Source organism: Dasypus novemcinctus, chromosome 10, assembly GCF_030445035.2.
Source record: "Dasypus novemcinctus isolate mDasNov1 chromosome 10, mDasNov1.1.hap2, whole genome shotgun sequence".
In the NCBI taxonomy this organism is placed as follows: Eukaryota; Metazoa; Chordata; class Mammalia; order Cingulata; family Dasypodidae; genus Dasypus; species Dasypus novemcinctus.
In genome coordinates this window covers 8,354,067-8,367,444 of record NC_080682.1, presented here as the reverse complement: position 1 = coordinate 8,367,444, position 13,378 = coordinate 8,354,067, and the positions used below count along the sequence as shown (strand labels likewise).

Sequence of the window (13,378 nt, the reverse complement as noted above, 5' to 3'; positions counted from 1 at the left end):
TACTCCAGGCTCTCCGAGCTCCGCTGCACTGCATTTCTGTTTTGTCATCTTCCTTGGGCAATTGGATGGGGGAGGGGAGAAGAAATGCCTTGAAATGCTCTCCATACAAAGTCTTGAAGAAAACCCAAATCAGAGGAGTCTAATAGGAATTTGCTGTCTGCTAGCGGGTTTGCGGGAACGGGAAGGCGTGCAGAATGCTGGCATTGCCCTCGCCTTCCGTCAGCCGCAAGTGCAGTTCCATACCCGTGGCCTGTTCTGCTTCCTCTGCCTCCATCAGCCTTCAGCCTGGAGATTGTGTGGTGAATCGATTGTTCCAGAGGCCAGCAACATTAAAACCTCACTGGGTGTCACTGACCAGAAGTTCTGATACACTTAATACCCCTGTGGGTTAATTAGTAAGGTCTTATGGTGATAAGTCAGCAACAGTGAAATATTTTGATTTAAAGACCCAAGGAGAGGGCCTGGAAGCGGAGTGCCAAGAAGCTGGTCCCCGGAATTAGGTTCTCCCTCTGTCAGCCAGAGGCGTTAGGCGCTTGGGGATGCTTTTCCCGAACTGGCTCGCCTCACGTCTGTACGTTCTCCCAGAGCAGCGCCACAAGCCTGCCCAAGTACCTCCAACTATTGTTGAGAGAGGAGTTTGTGGCAGTGCGGCTTCCTGATGTGACGCTGTTACACAGCTGAAAATTGAACCCCAGCCTAGAATAGCCCAGTGCCTGGGGCGAGGTTCTGTCCTTCTTGTTAATCATGTTCCTGAAATACCTTTTGTTCCCTTTGACAGCCGGGCTCCCCGCGCAGCTCCCCGACACTCCGCGATTTCTCTCGCCTTGCCCTCCTTTCCATCCCCGAGCACCTGTTCACCCGCTCGCTGCCGCCTCCTCTCCCATCATCCCTGGCGTCATGGCTCTCCACTGGTGCTTACTGCGTCTCCAGCACTCTCTGCCCTCCCTCTGGCAGGCGCTCTGCCCGGCCCGGCCCCGATGTGTTGCTGTGGCCCCTGCGGGTCTCTGCTTAACCCTGCAGCCTCCTCCTTCCCGTGTTGGTCTGGCCAGCGGGATGCTAGGTCTCCTTCACAGATTCCCCGTGTCTGTTCTCTCGGAACACCCCTGCTCCAGGCCTCTCTTCGCACTGGTCCTCCCAGCCCTACCCTTCAAATCTTGGAGACTGCCTGATGGCCACGTTTGTCCCTGCAGATCCCAAGGAAGGTGGTATATGACCAGCTGAATCAGATTCTGGTGTCAGATGCAGCCCTTCCAGAGAACGTCATCCTTGTGAACACCGCCGATTGGCAGGGCCAGGTAAAGCTCGAAGATGGCAGGGGTGGGGAGGAGAGGTTATGGCAAGCAAGAGATCCATGTGATTTAAAGGCACGCATGGGAAAGTAGGAAAATGATGGGTATCTCAGGTGCCCACCTTAGCTTGAACTAAATCCATAGCTCTGGTTTCTAGTCCCAGTTCTGTCATTATTCCAAACTGCCATTAACCTTCCAGTACCTCAGTTTCCTCATTTGTTAAAGAAGCAACCGAAATACGTGTCCTGCTTACGTTCTGAGAGGTTGTGTGTGTCTGGCAGGATAGCAGAATGAAGGTACCTGGAGAAGGTACAAAGTGCTATAAAATGGCAGCGGTTGCCCCTCCCCTCGTTCCCAGGAAGGCAGTTCACAATGGGCAGAGCAACTGCTGCCTGCTTGCCCTCACCGCTGCCCCCCGCAGTTAGATACCGGTGCCAGAATCCCGCCAAGGCCCCGACACCTGGCGTGGGGCTACGGAGGGGACATGTAATGGGCGTTCCCTCAGCTTCCCCACTGCCTGGTGTCGGTTTCTGGGTGGGGTTTGGCCCCTTCTCTCCTCACAGTGGGGAGACCTGACCGCCTTGCCCTGGCGTGGTCTGAACGACCCCAGCCCCAACCCAACGAGGACAGGACCTCGCCGCTCAGCCTGCCCTCGCCAGCCCTCTCAGCATGCGGCGCAGCAGGGGCGGGGGGCGGGGGTGTCCCTGCCTATGGCCTCACCTGCGCCCCTGCCCTTTCCCCGCCTCCCCTGCAGTACGTGGCGGAGCTGCTGCAGGAGCAGCGGAAGCCTGTGGTATGCACCTGCTCCACCGTGGAGGTCCAGGCCGTGCTGTCAGCCCTGCTCACCCGCATCCAGCGCTAGTAAGCGCCCCTGCCCCCCGCCTGCCCTCGGGGCCTCCTCCTGGCCTCATCCACCCTCCCCAACTTCCAGACAAGGACAGGCCCTCCAGGCCTCCCCAGACCCTCACCCAGCGGGGCGCGTGGTTGGGGGTGGCAGCAGGAGACTGCAGAGGAGCTCCCTGCCTGCCAAAGATCAACTCCCTGCCTGGGCTCCTGCCACACCTTGGCTTTCCTCACCTTTTTCTTAAATGCTTGATGAAGAAGGCCACGGTTATAAAGAAATTTCACTTCCATCCCTCTAACTGTACAGTGTTGCTTGACCATCTAGAGCAGGGGTTCTTAACCAGGGGTCCACAGATTTCAGGGCTCTGTGAGCTTGAATTGAAAAAAATCAACTTATCTTTATTTTCTGACCTGTGATTTGAGTGTTATAAAACTCTCTGCCACTACATTCTGAGAAGGGGTCCGTGGTTTTCACTTGACTGGCAAAGGGGTCCATGGAACAAAAAAAATAGGTTACAACCCCTGATCTAGAGTCTACATGCCCTTGGGGGCAGGATGGGGGGCGGTGCAGAGTCTCCTGCAGGTGTGAAAGAGGACTGCTGGGATTGCAGGCACCTGGGCTGGAGGCACGACCAGGGTCCCCCTGCCAGCCTCAGCTGCCTTTGTCATCCTCCACAGGCAAGCACCTGCCCTCTCTGACCCTGCGTTTTTCTCTCAATTGAAAAAGCACTGCAGTTGATCACCTCTCACTGTATTATCTTATTGATTTGTTTGTCCCCTGTGGATTGTTGAGATCAAGTGAAGTCAGTGCTTGGGGCCCTCCTCAGAGCAGGATCCTGGGAGACCCCTGAACGTGCTTGTGAATCTCCTCCCCAGCTGCAACTGCAACTCCTCCATGCCACGGCCAGTGAAGGTAGCCGCTGTGGGAGGCCAAAGTTACCTGAGCTCCATCCTCCGATTCTTTGTCAAGTCACTGGCCAGCAAGACCTCCGACTGGCTTGGCTACCTGCGCTTTCTCATCGTCCCTCTCGGTAAAGACAGGGCAGCATTCCAGGGTTCTAGAGGCGCATTCCACGCTGACGCAGGATGGAGGGGTTGGGTGCTTGGAAGGGACAGAAGACCAAGGGCAGGAGCTCTCCCCCAACCTGCTCATCTCCCTGGTTTTCCACCTACCAGGTTCTCACCCTGTGGCCAAATACTTGGGCTCAGTCGACAGTAGATACAGCAGTACCTTCCTTGATTCTGGCTGGAGAGACCTGTTCAGTCGCTCAGAACCCCCTGTGTCAGGTAATGGCCTCTTGTAAGAGAGCTCCCCACTACACCCCCAAAGTGAGGCCGAAGACGCTCCCAGGGCTCAGCTTCTTTCCTCCCTGTGGCTCTAAGCCCCCATTCACAGGAACCGTTCATTTTCCCAGTCATTGTGTACTGATTGGAGTCCTGCTTCCATGGATGATTCTAGTTTCTGCTGTTTGTTCTGCTCTTGCACACTAGAAAGAAGGAGGACTACGTGTGGGTGGTAGATGTGACTTGTCTAGATGTAGAGATCAAATGTAAGCAGCAAAGAATAATTACTAAACCATCTACTGGTAAATGAATAACACTGTATCAGCCATGTATTTTCTGGAAATAGAGAAAAACAATGGCAGGGATTAAAGTGGAGTTGCATTCTTTAGAGCTGAAAGGTCACAGTGAATGCTGAGACCGATCCTGAAGAAGTGATGTGCAAAGATTGGTAGAGTGGAGGGGACCCTCTCGGTTGGAAAGTTGATTTTAGCGAAGGCAGAGGCAGGAGCAGGTGGACATGAGAAAATGAGGCTGCTTGGCCAGGGTAGGCACAGGGCAAGCAAAGTGACGGGAAGACAGGACAGTTCTGTGGCTCCTGGTTCCTTAGAGTCTAAACCAAAGGGAGCCCTTTGGAGCTCTTTCTCTGCCAGCAGTCCCTCGGCTCCAAGGACCCTCTGATGGGCCTCGAGGAGGGGCTCTCGAGGGTCTTGCTGGTTTACCTGCTGGGGCGAGTCAGCAGGTATGTTCTTGGCTTTTCCGCAGAGCAACTGGACGTAGTGGGGCGAGTGATGCAGTATGTCAACGGGGCAAGCGTGACACACCAGCTTCCTGTGGCTGAGGCCATGCTGACCTGCAGGCATAAGTTGTAAGTTTGACTTTAGGGGATTTCTTAAAAATTGGTTGGATAGGTTAAATGAATCTTGAGTTTTCTTTGTTTTTTCACATTTCCCTTCTTCCCCTGCCTCCCCCTCCCACCACCACCATCACCACCATTTCCCTTGCTAGGAACCCAAGGGGGGGGGGCTGGGGTGTGTGTGTGTGTGACGTCCCAGCCAATCTTCTCTTCCTTGCCCTCGGCCTCCCCGTCTATAGAGACGTGATTCATTGATTTCCTTCCTCACCCCCTCAATACAGAAGTCCACGCTAGTGACTAAAACTCACATGTGGGAAGCAGGGAGAGTAGCTCGCAAAATCGTGCCTTTTGCCTCCATTTTGAGTACTCTGTACTCTGTAATAGGCCTTCCCCAGCCACCCTGAGATGAGATGAGAAAATGTAACAGTTTCCTAGACTCCTTAGAAGCCACGATAAAATATGAAAAGCTGCTTTCCCCCAGCATGTCATTCAGTCTAAGCAGCAAACAGTAAAGCTTTCCTGTCTCTCTACAGCCCTGACGAAGACTCCTATCAGAAGTTTATTCCCTTCATTGGCGTGAGTACCGGCTCTCCTCTCCTCTCCACCCTGCCCGTCACTTGGCCCTCCCCTCCCTCCACAGGAGAGCCACCAGCTCACCCAGGACAGCGATTCTTGGCCAGGGCTGGTTTTGCTCTGGCAAGAACATTGGGCAATGGTTGTCACAGCTTGGGGGGTAGACGCTGCTGGCACCTGGTGGGGGGGCAGGGATGCTGCTCCACACCCTGCAGTCACAGGCAGCCCCCCCAGAGAGTGCCCTCCCCAGGTCAGCAGAGCCGAGGAGGAGACCCTGGGCCGGGACGCAGGTCAGCCTGTTCCTGTCCGTGTCCTCCTTTCCCACTTCCTTCCTGCTGTCTCGGACCTGCCACACCAGGCCCTGAACTTGGCACCTGGCTCCAGGAGCGATGCACAGCTTCCACATGCTCCAGGGAATAATGACGCAGAAATAATGACGGACGATGCCCCAAAGAGAGCCTGAGAAATAGGCTTTCCCATCTGCAGGGTCACATAGACCACTGAGAGGAAGAGGCTCTTCTTTCGCTTCCCGGTTAATCAAGGAAAAATCTCTCCTAGAGGATTTTGAAGAAAAAAGAATCTCTTGGATGTCTTTGATGTCAGCCAGTATTGGCTTTTGGTCTCGTTTCATTTTTGGCACCTGCTGGACCACAGGCATGAACCAACCCAGAGAGGAGATAGCTGTGTCGCCCTGTCAGGGGCAGGAGTGCACCACATGAGCAGGATGGAAACTCAGATTTCCACTTACAAGACAACCCAACTTCCCGTGGAGATCAGCTTATATCTTTTTCTGTCACCTCCTTGAGGAGCCCTCAGAACTCTTTAGAGGGAAAGGGCCTGTGCAGACCAGCGGGCCTGGCCGCCTGCTCTCCCTGTTCTCTGCACCTGCAGGAGGCTGAGCGTCTAGGGTCTGGAGCGGGGGCGTGGCCCTCTCGAGTCCGGGGAGTGACTTGCACAGCTCCGGTCTGGCTGGCGCTTCAGTCCCTGGTCATCCCCCGGTGCTCCCAGAGCCGTGGCCCCAGCCTGCCGCAGCTGCTTCAGCTCACAACTTCCTGGGCTGTGGGTTGCTGCTCGCTCTGGCCTCGCAGCCAGGAGAGGTAGAAGAAATAGTATTAAAACAAGGAGAAGCAGCAAAGGAGCCAGCAGCCCTGTGCAGGGCCAGGGGAGCAAGGGGAAGGGGAGTCGTCTTCACGAAGCCCCAACCTGTTACTCTCTGGCAACCAAAGTAGGGGCGTGTGGAGAATCTGGAACAAAGGACTGAATGGCAGCACCCTGCCCTTGGCAGCCTTGGGGGGTCGTCTGCAGGTAGCTTGTAACCGCCCACACCATCCCCAGAGCCAGCTTCACCAGGCGCTGGCCCAGGCCTGCCAGTTAACAAAGCGGCACTTAAAACCACAGCAGTAACATTTTTATATTCTGTGTCCAGCCGTTTCCTTTTTGGGCCACTAGGGGCCCCTTCTGTCCTTTCCAGAATTCTCTATGGGGTGTTTAAAATTCTTTGGGATGCTGAAATCAGCATAGCGTTTGGCAGATGGGGACCCTCGCCTCCCCATTGTTATTCCTTCAGAGTGGGGGGGGCTGGAGGGGAGGGAGCGGGTGTCAGCTCCATCAGCCCTCCCTGGGGCGTCCGCAGCCCGGCAGGCCCCTCTCCCGGTGGAGGCCGGTGGAAGCAGTCCGCCTGGGCTTTCTCTCAGTGACTTGGAGAAGACAGCCTCCTACCGGGATGATCTTTAAAAAAATGAGATCAGAATGCTAAAATGTTTCCTGCCTTCAAGATGGGCTTTGCCTTTATCCACAGAGAAGAGCCCCAGAAATCTCATACCTCACCTCATTGTTTGGGACTGGGATTTTTGTTTGTTTTTTGTTTTTTACACATCACTTAAAGTTCTGGACAGCTTCGGCTCTGACAGGGTTTTAAAAGTCCCCGATAAAATCAGTGGTAGTGGCTCTTTTGCCCCGTCTGTTTCCAGTGGCCTTGGGCTGCGTCCAGGCTCGATGCGGGGGCTAACACCTGTGCCTCTGCTTTCCTCCCAGGTGGTGAAGGTGGGCCTGGTTGAAGACTCTCCTTCAGCTACAGGTGCGTTTGTGGGCTGAGGGCCGTGCTCACCGGCCTGCTCCTTAGTCTGGAAGTTAGAGACTCCGGTGTTGAGGGAAGTCAGAGTCTGAACAGGAGAAGTGTGGGCAGCCTCATCCGCCAGCGGGAGTGGTGACAGAGCAGATGGGTAGGAGTCCCCGCACCCAGGGGGAAAGCAAGGCTGCTGCTCAGGGAAAGATAGGCCCTGGGGCTCTGTCCCGCCGCGGGGCCAGTCTTGGCTTCCTCTGGCCGACTCTTTGTTCCCTGACAGGCGATGGGGACGAGTCTCCCGTGGTCAGCCTTATGGTGCCCTCCACATCACCACCCTCCAGCACAGGCCTGAGCCGGGATGCCACGGCCACCCCCCCTTCCTCCCCGTCCATGAGCAGCGCCCTCGCCGTCGTGGGGTAAGCCTCCTGCCCTTCCCTGCCCTTCCCTGCCCTTCCCGCCCTGCCCCCTCCCCGGGACCAGGAACCTGATGGGCTGTGCAGGAAGATGAATAGCGGCGAGAACCTTGGAGTTAAAATGCAGAGACGTGAGTCACTTGCTGGGCAACTCCTCGCACAGCTCTGCAGAACAGGGAGCAGCCTTCTTCCCTGCCTGTCTCGCAGAGCTTCAGGGCTGAAGGAGATCTGCTGGCAGAGGCCCTTCATAGCCTTAAAGTTCGTGCGAGTGTCTTGTTATGTGACTGCCCGGGGCAGGAGTGGGAGTCATGGCTCTGGTTTCTGTCCACCATGTTAGCTTGGGTAAGTTATGAAGCTGCAGTTTCATCATCTGTAAAAAAAAGAGGTAAAGTAGCTCCCTCATTGGCTCGGTGGCAGGCTTAGGTAAAAAGCACGCTTGTTAGTGCCTGGCACACACTAGGTGGGGCCCTCCTTCGTGTGTCCAGGCCACTGGTCAGTGCCAGTCGCCGGTGAGGCAGGGGGGCTATAGCAGCGAATGGGCTGGAGAGGACCCTGTCCTCCTGGGGCTCTCGCTCGAAGGGGGGACCTTGGCAATGCAGAAGCAATAAATAAAGTAAAGGTCTGTGGCTTGTGATCGGTCTGTGAAACGTGAGCAGGGCGGTGGTGATGAGGGGGAGGGAGAGGCTTTCCTTAGGACCTAAAGTATCTAAAGTTTAGATACAGTGGCCCCAAGGGTAAGAAAGAGCCAGCTTGTGGCAGGGGTGAGACGAGTACTCCTGGCAGAGGGTGAGAAAAGAACAGAGAGAAAGCGTCCTTCTTTTTCTTCTTCGCTGTTTTCCTTTCTCCTCCCTTTACCTGTTCCTTCATTTCTTCTAGTGATGGCCTTTCAGCAGTGGTGAAGGCAGGCATTGGCCAGTGGCTGTTCCAAAACCCCAAATGTCAGTGTCCTCGTCCCTGAAGAAGGTGGCATATTGTCAGGTGGAGGGAAGCCTGCCTTGGAGCTAGAACCCTAATCCTTAGCCCTCTCACCCTCTTTCTGGCTTTCATTCCCCTTAAGGTCCTTCTACTGATGGGCCTGGAGGGGACAATTTAAGAGAAGGAGAAAACCCCTATAGCCAAGGGATGCCCCAGTCACCTTGCAGTTCCTGGTTTCCTAATCCACCCCCCCAGCCCCCACCCCAGCATAATGAGTTTCTGTCCGGAATGGATTTGGGAAGCTTTGGGACCAACCCTTACCGCGCCCTCCTTTCCCATGCACTTTAAGCTTGTTTTTTCATGGAACCAGGCAGAAAGAGAATGTCAGATGACTTTTGTAGCCTGTGTACCTATTGTGTCTGGCGCCTTCTTTCAAGAAAATATCAGCCCTTTTTTCCCCTTGGAGCTAAAATCGTCCCTGAGCTAGAAGTGCCGTAAATAAGAGACAGGCGCAGGTGGGCCTGGCAGCTCTCCCCGGGTCGCGCTGGAGCTGCACAGTGATTCTTCTGCCGCATTTGGCTTGGTTTGGGCCCAGGCTTTGCTCTCTGGACGTGTGTGCACACACCTGCTTTTTACCTTGGTAAAACCTCTCTCCTTTCTGCTTTCTTCATCCTCTCGTGACCTCTTTATTTGGTTCCCTTACCATGACTTGGGCTTTTATCCTCGTTTAGCTTTGTTCTCAGATCAGCCTGATTCTCCACTCCCAGAAGAGCCGCTCCAGTGAGAGCGCAGAGACCCCAGAGCCTGGCGAAGGCCTTCTCCTCTCCTCGAGCCTGAGCGCCCGTGCCTCGTCCCACCCAGAGGCTGGTGGGCCCCTCTTGCCCAGGCTGGCCCAGGAGCTGGGAGCTGAGGGCAGAAACTGACTTCCATTTTCGTTTCCCTTCCCCAGGAGCCCCAATAGCCCATACGGGGATGTGATTGGCCTCCAGGTGGACTACTGGCTGGGCCACCCCGGGGAGCGGAGGAGGGAGGGTGACAAGAGGGACGCCAGCTCCAAGAACACCCTCAAGAGTGTCTTCCGCTCAGTGCAGGTTTCCCGCCTGCCCCATGGGGGAGAGGCCCAGCTTTCTGGCACCATGGCAATGACCGTGGTCACCAAAGAAAAGAACAAGAAAGGTGAGTGACCTCCAAGGCCAAGGACGACCACCTCCATTCTTCTCCCAGGGTTGGGGACAGAACCTGCTTCTGGGAGACTGTGGGTGAGGGAGAAGTGGCACACGGGCCACGTGGCCCAGCCTAGGTCCCCACGCCCCGGGCTCAGTCCCACCTCGCGGGACGAGGCCAGGATCTGTCTTCTGGGTTTGTAAGGAAGGAAACTGAGGTCCCCACTGAAGCATTTGGTCAAGGTTGCCGAGAATCGGCAGCTCGGGGGCTAGAAGGGAGAGCCTGGCGGCCCCTGCCCTCAGGAATGGTCTGTGTGATGGGAGCTCCACGGCCACCGCTTGCCCTCACTCAGCGCTGGAAGCCAGTCCAGAGAGCCCTCAGAAGGACAACGCTGCTTACGAGTTAAGGGGAGTACAATCCATTCTCGCTATGCAGGGCAGCTTAAGGCAGGCCGAGGCGGAGCTGGCCATGGGGCCTGTGTTCTGGGCAGGAACCCCCACGACCTGGCCAGTGCTGAGTCAGCGCTTGCTCTGTCGTTCCAGCTGTAAAGGTCCTCAGACCTGGCCGTGCTCCTGGGCTGGTCGAGGTGTGGCCCGAGGGCCTGCCCAGCCTCCTTGCCCCTGGCTCTCAGCCCGTGGCTTCCTTTAACTGCAGGAGCCCACCTCTGTCGACCACTCCCCAAAGCAGCTGTGCCTATTTCTGCACGTTCCCCTAGAAGTGGGGCAGGGGTCGTGGACTACACGGCAGAGGCAGTACCTGCCCAGACCTGTGTGTGAAACATGCACTGCTCACCTCGGCATCCCCGGGCAGAATCTGTACAAACACGTGCTGCCTTGGCGTCCCTCCCTGCCGCAGCACCCTGAGGAGTCGGCTCCACAGAGGAGGGAGGCTCCCCTGGCCCAGAGCCTTGCAGTAGAGGTGAAGAGGTCACGGCCCAAGGAGAGGAGCAGGATCTTAGCCAGGTCACAAGACGAGATCTGGGACCAGGTCAGGAACTCACAGCTCCTGCTATACAGCCTGGAGCTCTTCCTTGGAGCCAGGAGTGCCAGGGAGACAGGACGGGCTTCCTGCAGATACCTGCCTTCTGCGAACCCCTCTTCCCACAGGACGGAGAGGGTGGCAGAAGGCTGGGAGCGGAGGGGAAGGGCTGCTTTTCCAGGGGCTGATAAAGAGGAGGTTCCTGCTTGCTTTCCAGTTCCCACCATCTTCCTGAGCAAGAAACCTCGAGAGAAGGAAGTGGATTCTAAGAGCCAGGTCATTGAAGGCATCAGCCGCCTCATCTGCTCCGCCAAGCAGCAGCAGACCATGCTGAGAGGTGGGGGGAAAGGAGGAGCCGCAGGGGGCAGTGCTGGGGGCGGGCAGCAGGCACGCTAGGGGCCCAGGCTCTCTGACTCTGTGCCTTGCAGGGGAGGGCGGAGATGGCCCCCCCCAAAGGGCCCTGGGGAGATGGCATGGCAGCCTTGGTCACGCCTCATTTCCTGTCACCTCCAGTGTCCATTGATGGAGTCGAGTGGAGTGACATCAAGTTTTTCCAGCTGGCAGCCCAGTGGCCCACCCATGTCAAGCACTTTCCAGTGGGACTGTTCAGTGGCAGCAAGGCCACATGAGGGCACTCTCTCTGGACCACTCACTCTCCTGGCACTGCCACCCCAGCCTCACCGCCTGCGGGCAGGGGGAGGCCAGCAGGCCCGGGCCCCAGAACCTCTCTGCCCGCCCCGGGGCCTGCATTTCACTTGTTCCGTCCTGAAGGACACTGCCACTGGGGACGCCGTTGTCCCCACCCCACTGCTCAGTCCCACCCGGGTGCCGCCCCTCTTCCTCCATCTTCTGCCCTCTCCCCTTTTCCTTTTGTCACTCCTGCTCCAGGCCAAGGCCTGACGGTTTTGCCTTCTTGCGCCTGCCAGGCCCTGGAGTCGAGTCCTCTGGGCCTGCCTTCGCTGATTTCCCCCTTCGCCCACCTGCCACCAGTCCCCATGCTGGAAATAGGAAACCTGGACTCCTCAGCCTACAGCAGGAGAGTCCAGTCCTACCACCCCGGTCACCAGAACACGTTTTCTCAAACGCAGCTGCCAGACGCCACTCATCCCGCCTCGCTTAAGTGGGGTCCCAGTGGCTGAAGAGCAACCGTTTGCCCAGGGCTGGGGTCCCTGCCCACTTCCTGTGGGCCTTCTCTGCCTTGCCCACAGCTCGCCAGTGGAGGGCACAAAGGGCACCCTGAGCCCAGGGGCCAGGCCCTCCCACCCCATGCTCACCCCCCAGTGTTCCTGTGGCAATGCAGTGTCTTTTGGGGGTGGAGGGCCCTCCCAGTGTCCCACTTGCACGACTTGCTCCCCTACCCCCAGGTCACCGTCAATGTTGTGTGTGTCCTTGTTTCTTCGGTTCTGTGTCCAGCCGCCTCTTGGCTGTTCCACGTGGTGTGCCCCGTGCTCCGCTCCTGTCCTTGTGGCCTTGGCCCTTGTCGTCGTCCTTCCTCCCTCTCCCTCCCGTCCCTGCCTCCCTCCCTCACACACAGATCTGCCTGTTCCTAAGCTCAGGCCTGGAGAGGTGGGAGGCACACCCCCCCACCACCAACACACAGTCTGGGATCCCGCCGGGCCCTGGCCCTCGTCGCGCTTTTCCCACCGGTGTCAACTCATCTCCTTCCCTCCCGGCCTGTTCTCCCTGCCCTCTCACCCCGGGACCCCTGGCCCTCGGGGGCTTTCCCAGCCAGGCTGAACCGGGCCTGTGACCACCCGGCTGTGGCCCCGCTCCTCCGGCCTCCCAGCCAGGCCTCCCTCCAGCAGGCTCCAGCCTCCCTCTTGCCGCGGGCTCGGCCTGGGAGCCCTTTCTCGGCCTCCGCCCTCGGAAGAGGCTGAGAACAGAGTCTGACCCATAGCGCCCAGCCCGTCATCCCTGTCAACATCTCCAGAGCTTTTCCGTTGCCCTCTCATTTCATCCTGGAAGTTTTTTGCACAGAACTTCATTTTGAAAAGTGTTTTTCTCATGTTCCGTACCTCCCCAAATTCTCTCCTCCAGCCCTCACCCCCGGCTCAGTCCTGCTGTCCAAGCATCTGCCTGGGCTCTGCTGCTTTCCTGGGGCCGGAGAGGAGGCCGGGGTGGGGGGCTGAGCGGATGTTGGATTTTTCATTCAATAAACTGATGATTTCTTACCAACTGCTGCTGAGCCTCTTCCTGTGCCCGGGGATCGGCAGCACCCCTCCCCTCTCCGCACAGCTCAGCCTACCTCCATTTCAATCAGCTAGGAACATAGGTGGGAAAAGCATATGCTCCTTAAGTGTAGAGGCAGAGGCATGAAGGTGTTTTGCCCAGTACGAGGCAAGGAGAGGCCAGAAACAGGAAAATACCACCTTCCCACACCAAAATCCCACTTCCCACTAGCACCCATCACCCCAGAATCCCACCTCCAATTAGAACTTAGTTTCTCGTCCCCTGCTAGTCATGTCCCACCCTAGTTTCTGAAAGTTGGCGAAACCTGAAGCCAAAGATTTCTTTGCCTCTGCAGGTGGCTGGCGTGGGGCTGGGTCTACCTGTTGAGCTCGCATTCCTGCCCACCCTTACCTTAAGGATGGAACCATCTTAGCCACTGTTTCTTGGATGCCTTTTTCTACCAAGATTCCCATGACAGTGGGTGGCATGTAAAGCTGCCTGGTGAAGTGCCCAGAGGCAAAGGTGTGGAGGGGGAGGGGGAGGAGGGGGAAGAGGAGGTGGAGGTGGGAGTCGAAGTGGGACAGAGGAGGAGAAGGAGATGGAGGAGGTGGAAGTGGAACAGAGGTAGAGGAGGAAGAGGAGGTGGAGGTGGAGGAGGAGGAGGAGGGGGTGGGGGTGGGCATCCTCACCCTGCAGGACAGCCACAGAGGAGCAGAATGCCACAGACATGGCCTCGGATGTGGGCTCTTCCAGCTCCAAGGCCCGATGCTCCAATGGAGGGCAGCCCTGGGACCCGGCAGTGTGGCCCTGCTTGAACCCTCTGAGCCTGGAG

At 57.2% G+C, this 13,378-nt stretch overlaps 1 protein-coding gene and 1 long non-coding RNA gene across 4 annotated transcripts in view; one reads left to right on the top strand and one right to left on the bottom strand.

Moving 5' to 3' along the window:
- The window catches only part of PACS1 (phosphofurin acidic cluster sorting protein 1), a 187,975-nt gene extending 175,427 nt beyond the window's left edge, over positions 1 to 12,548 (top strand). For all 3 annotated transcript variants that reach the window (XM_058305146.2, XM_058305145.2, XM_071217950.1), the window contains 11 exons: positions 1,191 to 1,295; positions 2,044 to 2,150; positions 3,009 to 3,163; positions 3,309 to 3,419; positions 4,179 to 4,281; positions 4,803 to 4,845; positions 6,877 to 6,919; positions 7,188 to 7,323; positions 9,185 to 9,411; positions 10,595 to 10,714; positions 10,891 to 12,548. In XM_058305146.2, coding sequence (XP_058161129.1) covers positions 1,191 to 1,295; positions 2,044 to 2,150; positions 3,009 to 3,163; positions 3,309 to 3,419; positions 4,179 to 4,281; positions 4,803 to 4,845; positions 6,877 to 6,919; positions 7,188 to 7,323; positions 9,185 to 9,411; positions 10,595 to 10,714; positions 10,891 to 11,006 — 1,266 coding nt within the window. In that variant the 3' untranslated portion in view covers positions 11,007 to 12,548. The remainder of the gene's footprint in view (positions 1 to 1,190; positions 1,296 to 2,043; positions 2,151 to 3,008; positions 3,164 to 3,308; positions 3,420 to 4,178; positions 4,282 to 4,802; positions 4,846 to 6,876; positions 6,920 to 7,187; positions 7,324 to 9,184; positions 9,412 to 10,594; positions 10,715 to 10,890) is intronic.
- On the bottom strand, positions 7,594 to 10,330 carry LOC131279971 (uncharacterized). The gene is made up of 3 exons (XR_009187487.2): positions 10,192 to 10,330; positions 8,176 to 8,274; positions 7,594 to 7,690 (listed from the first exon to the last, which is right to left on the bottom strand). It is a non-coding gene; the product is annotated as an uncharacterized lncRNA (long non-coding RNA).
- Positions 12,549 to 13,378: the final 830 nt, after the last annotated feature.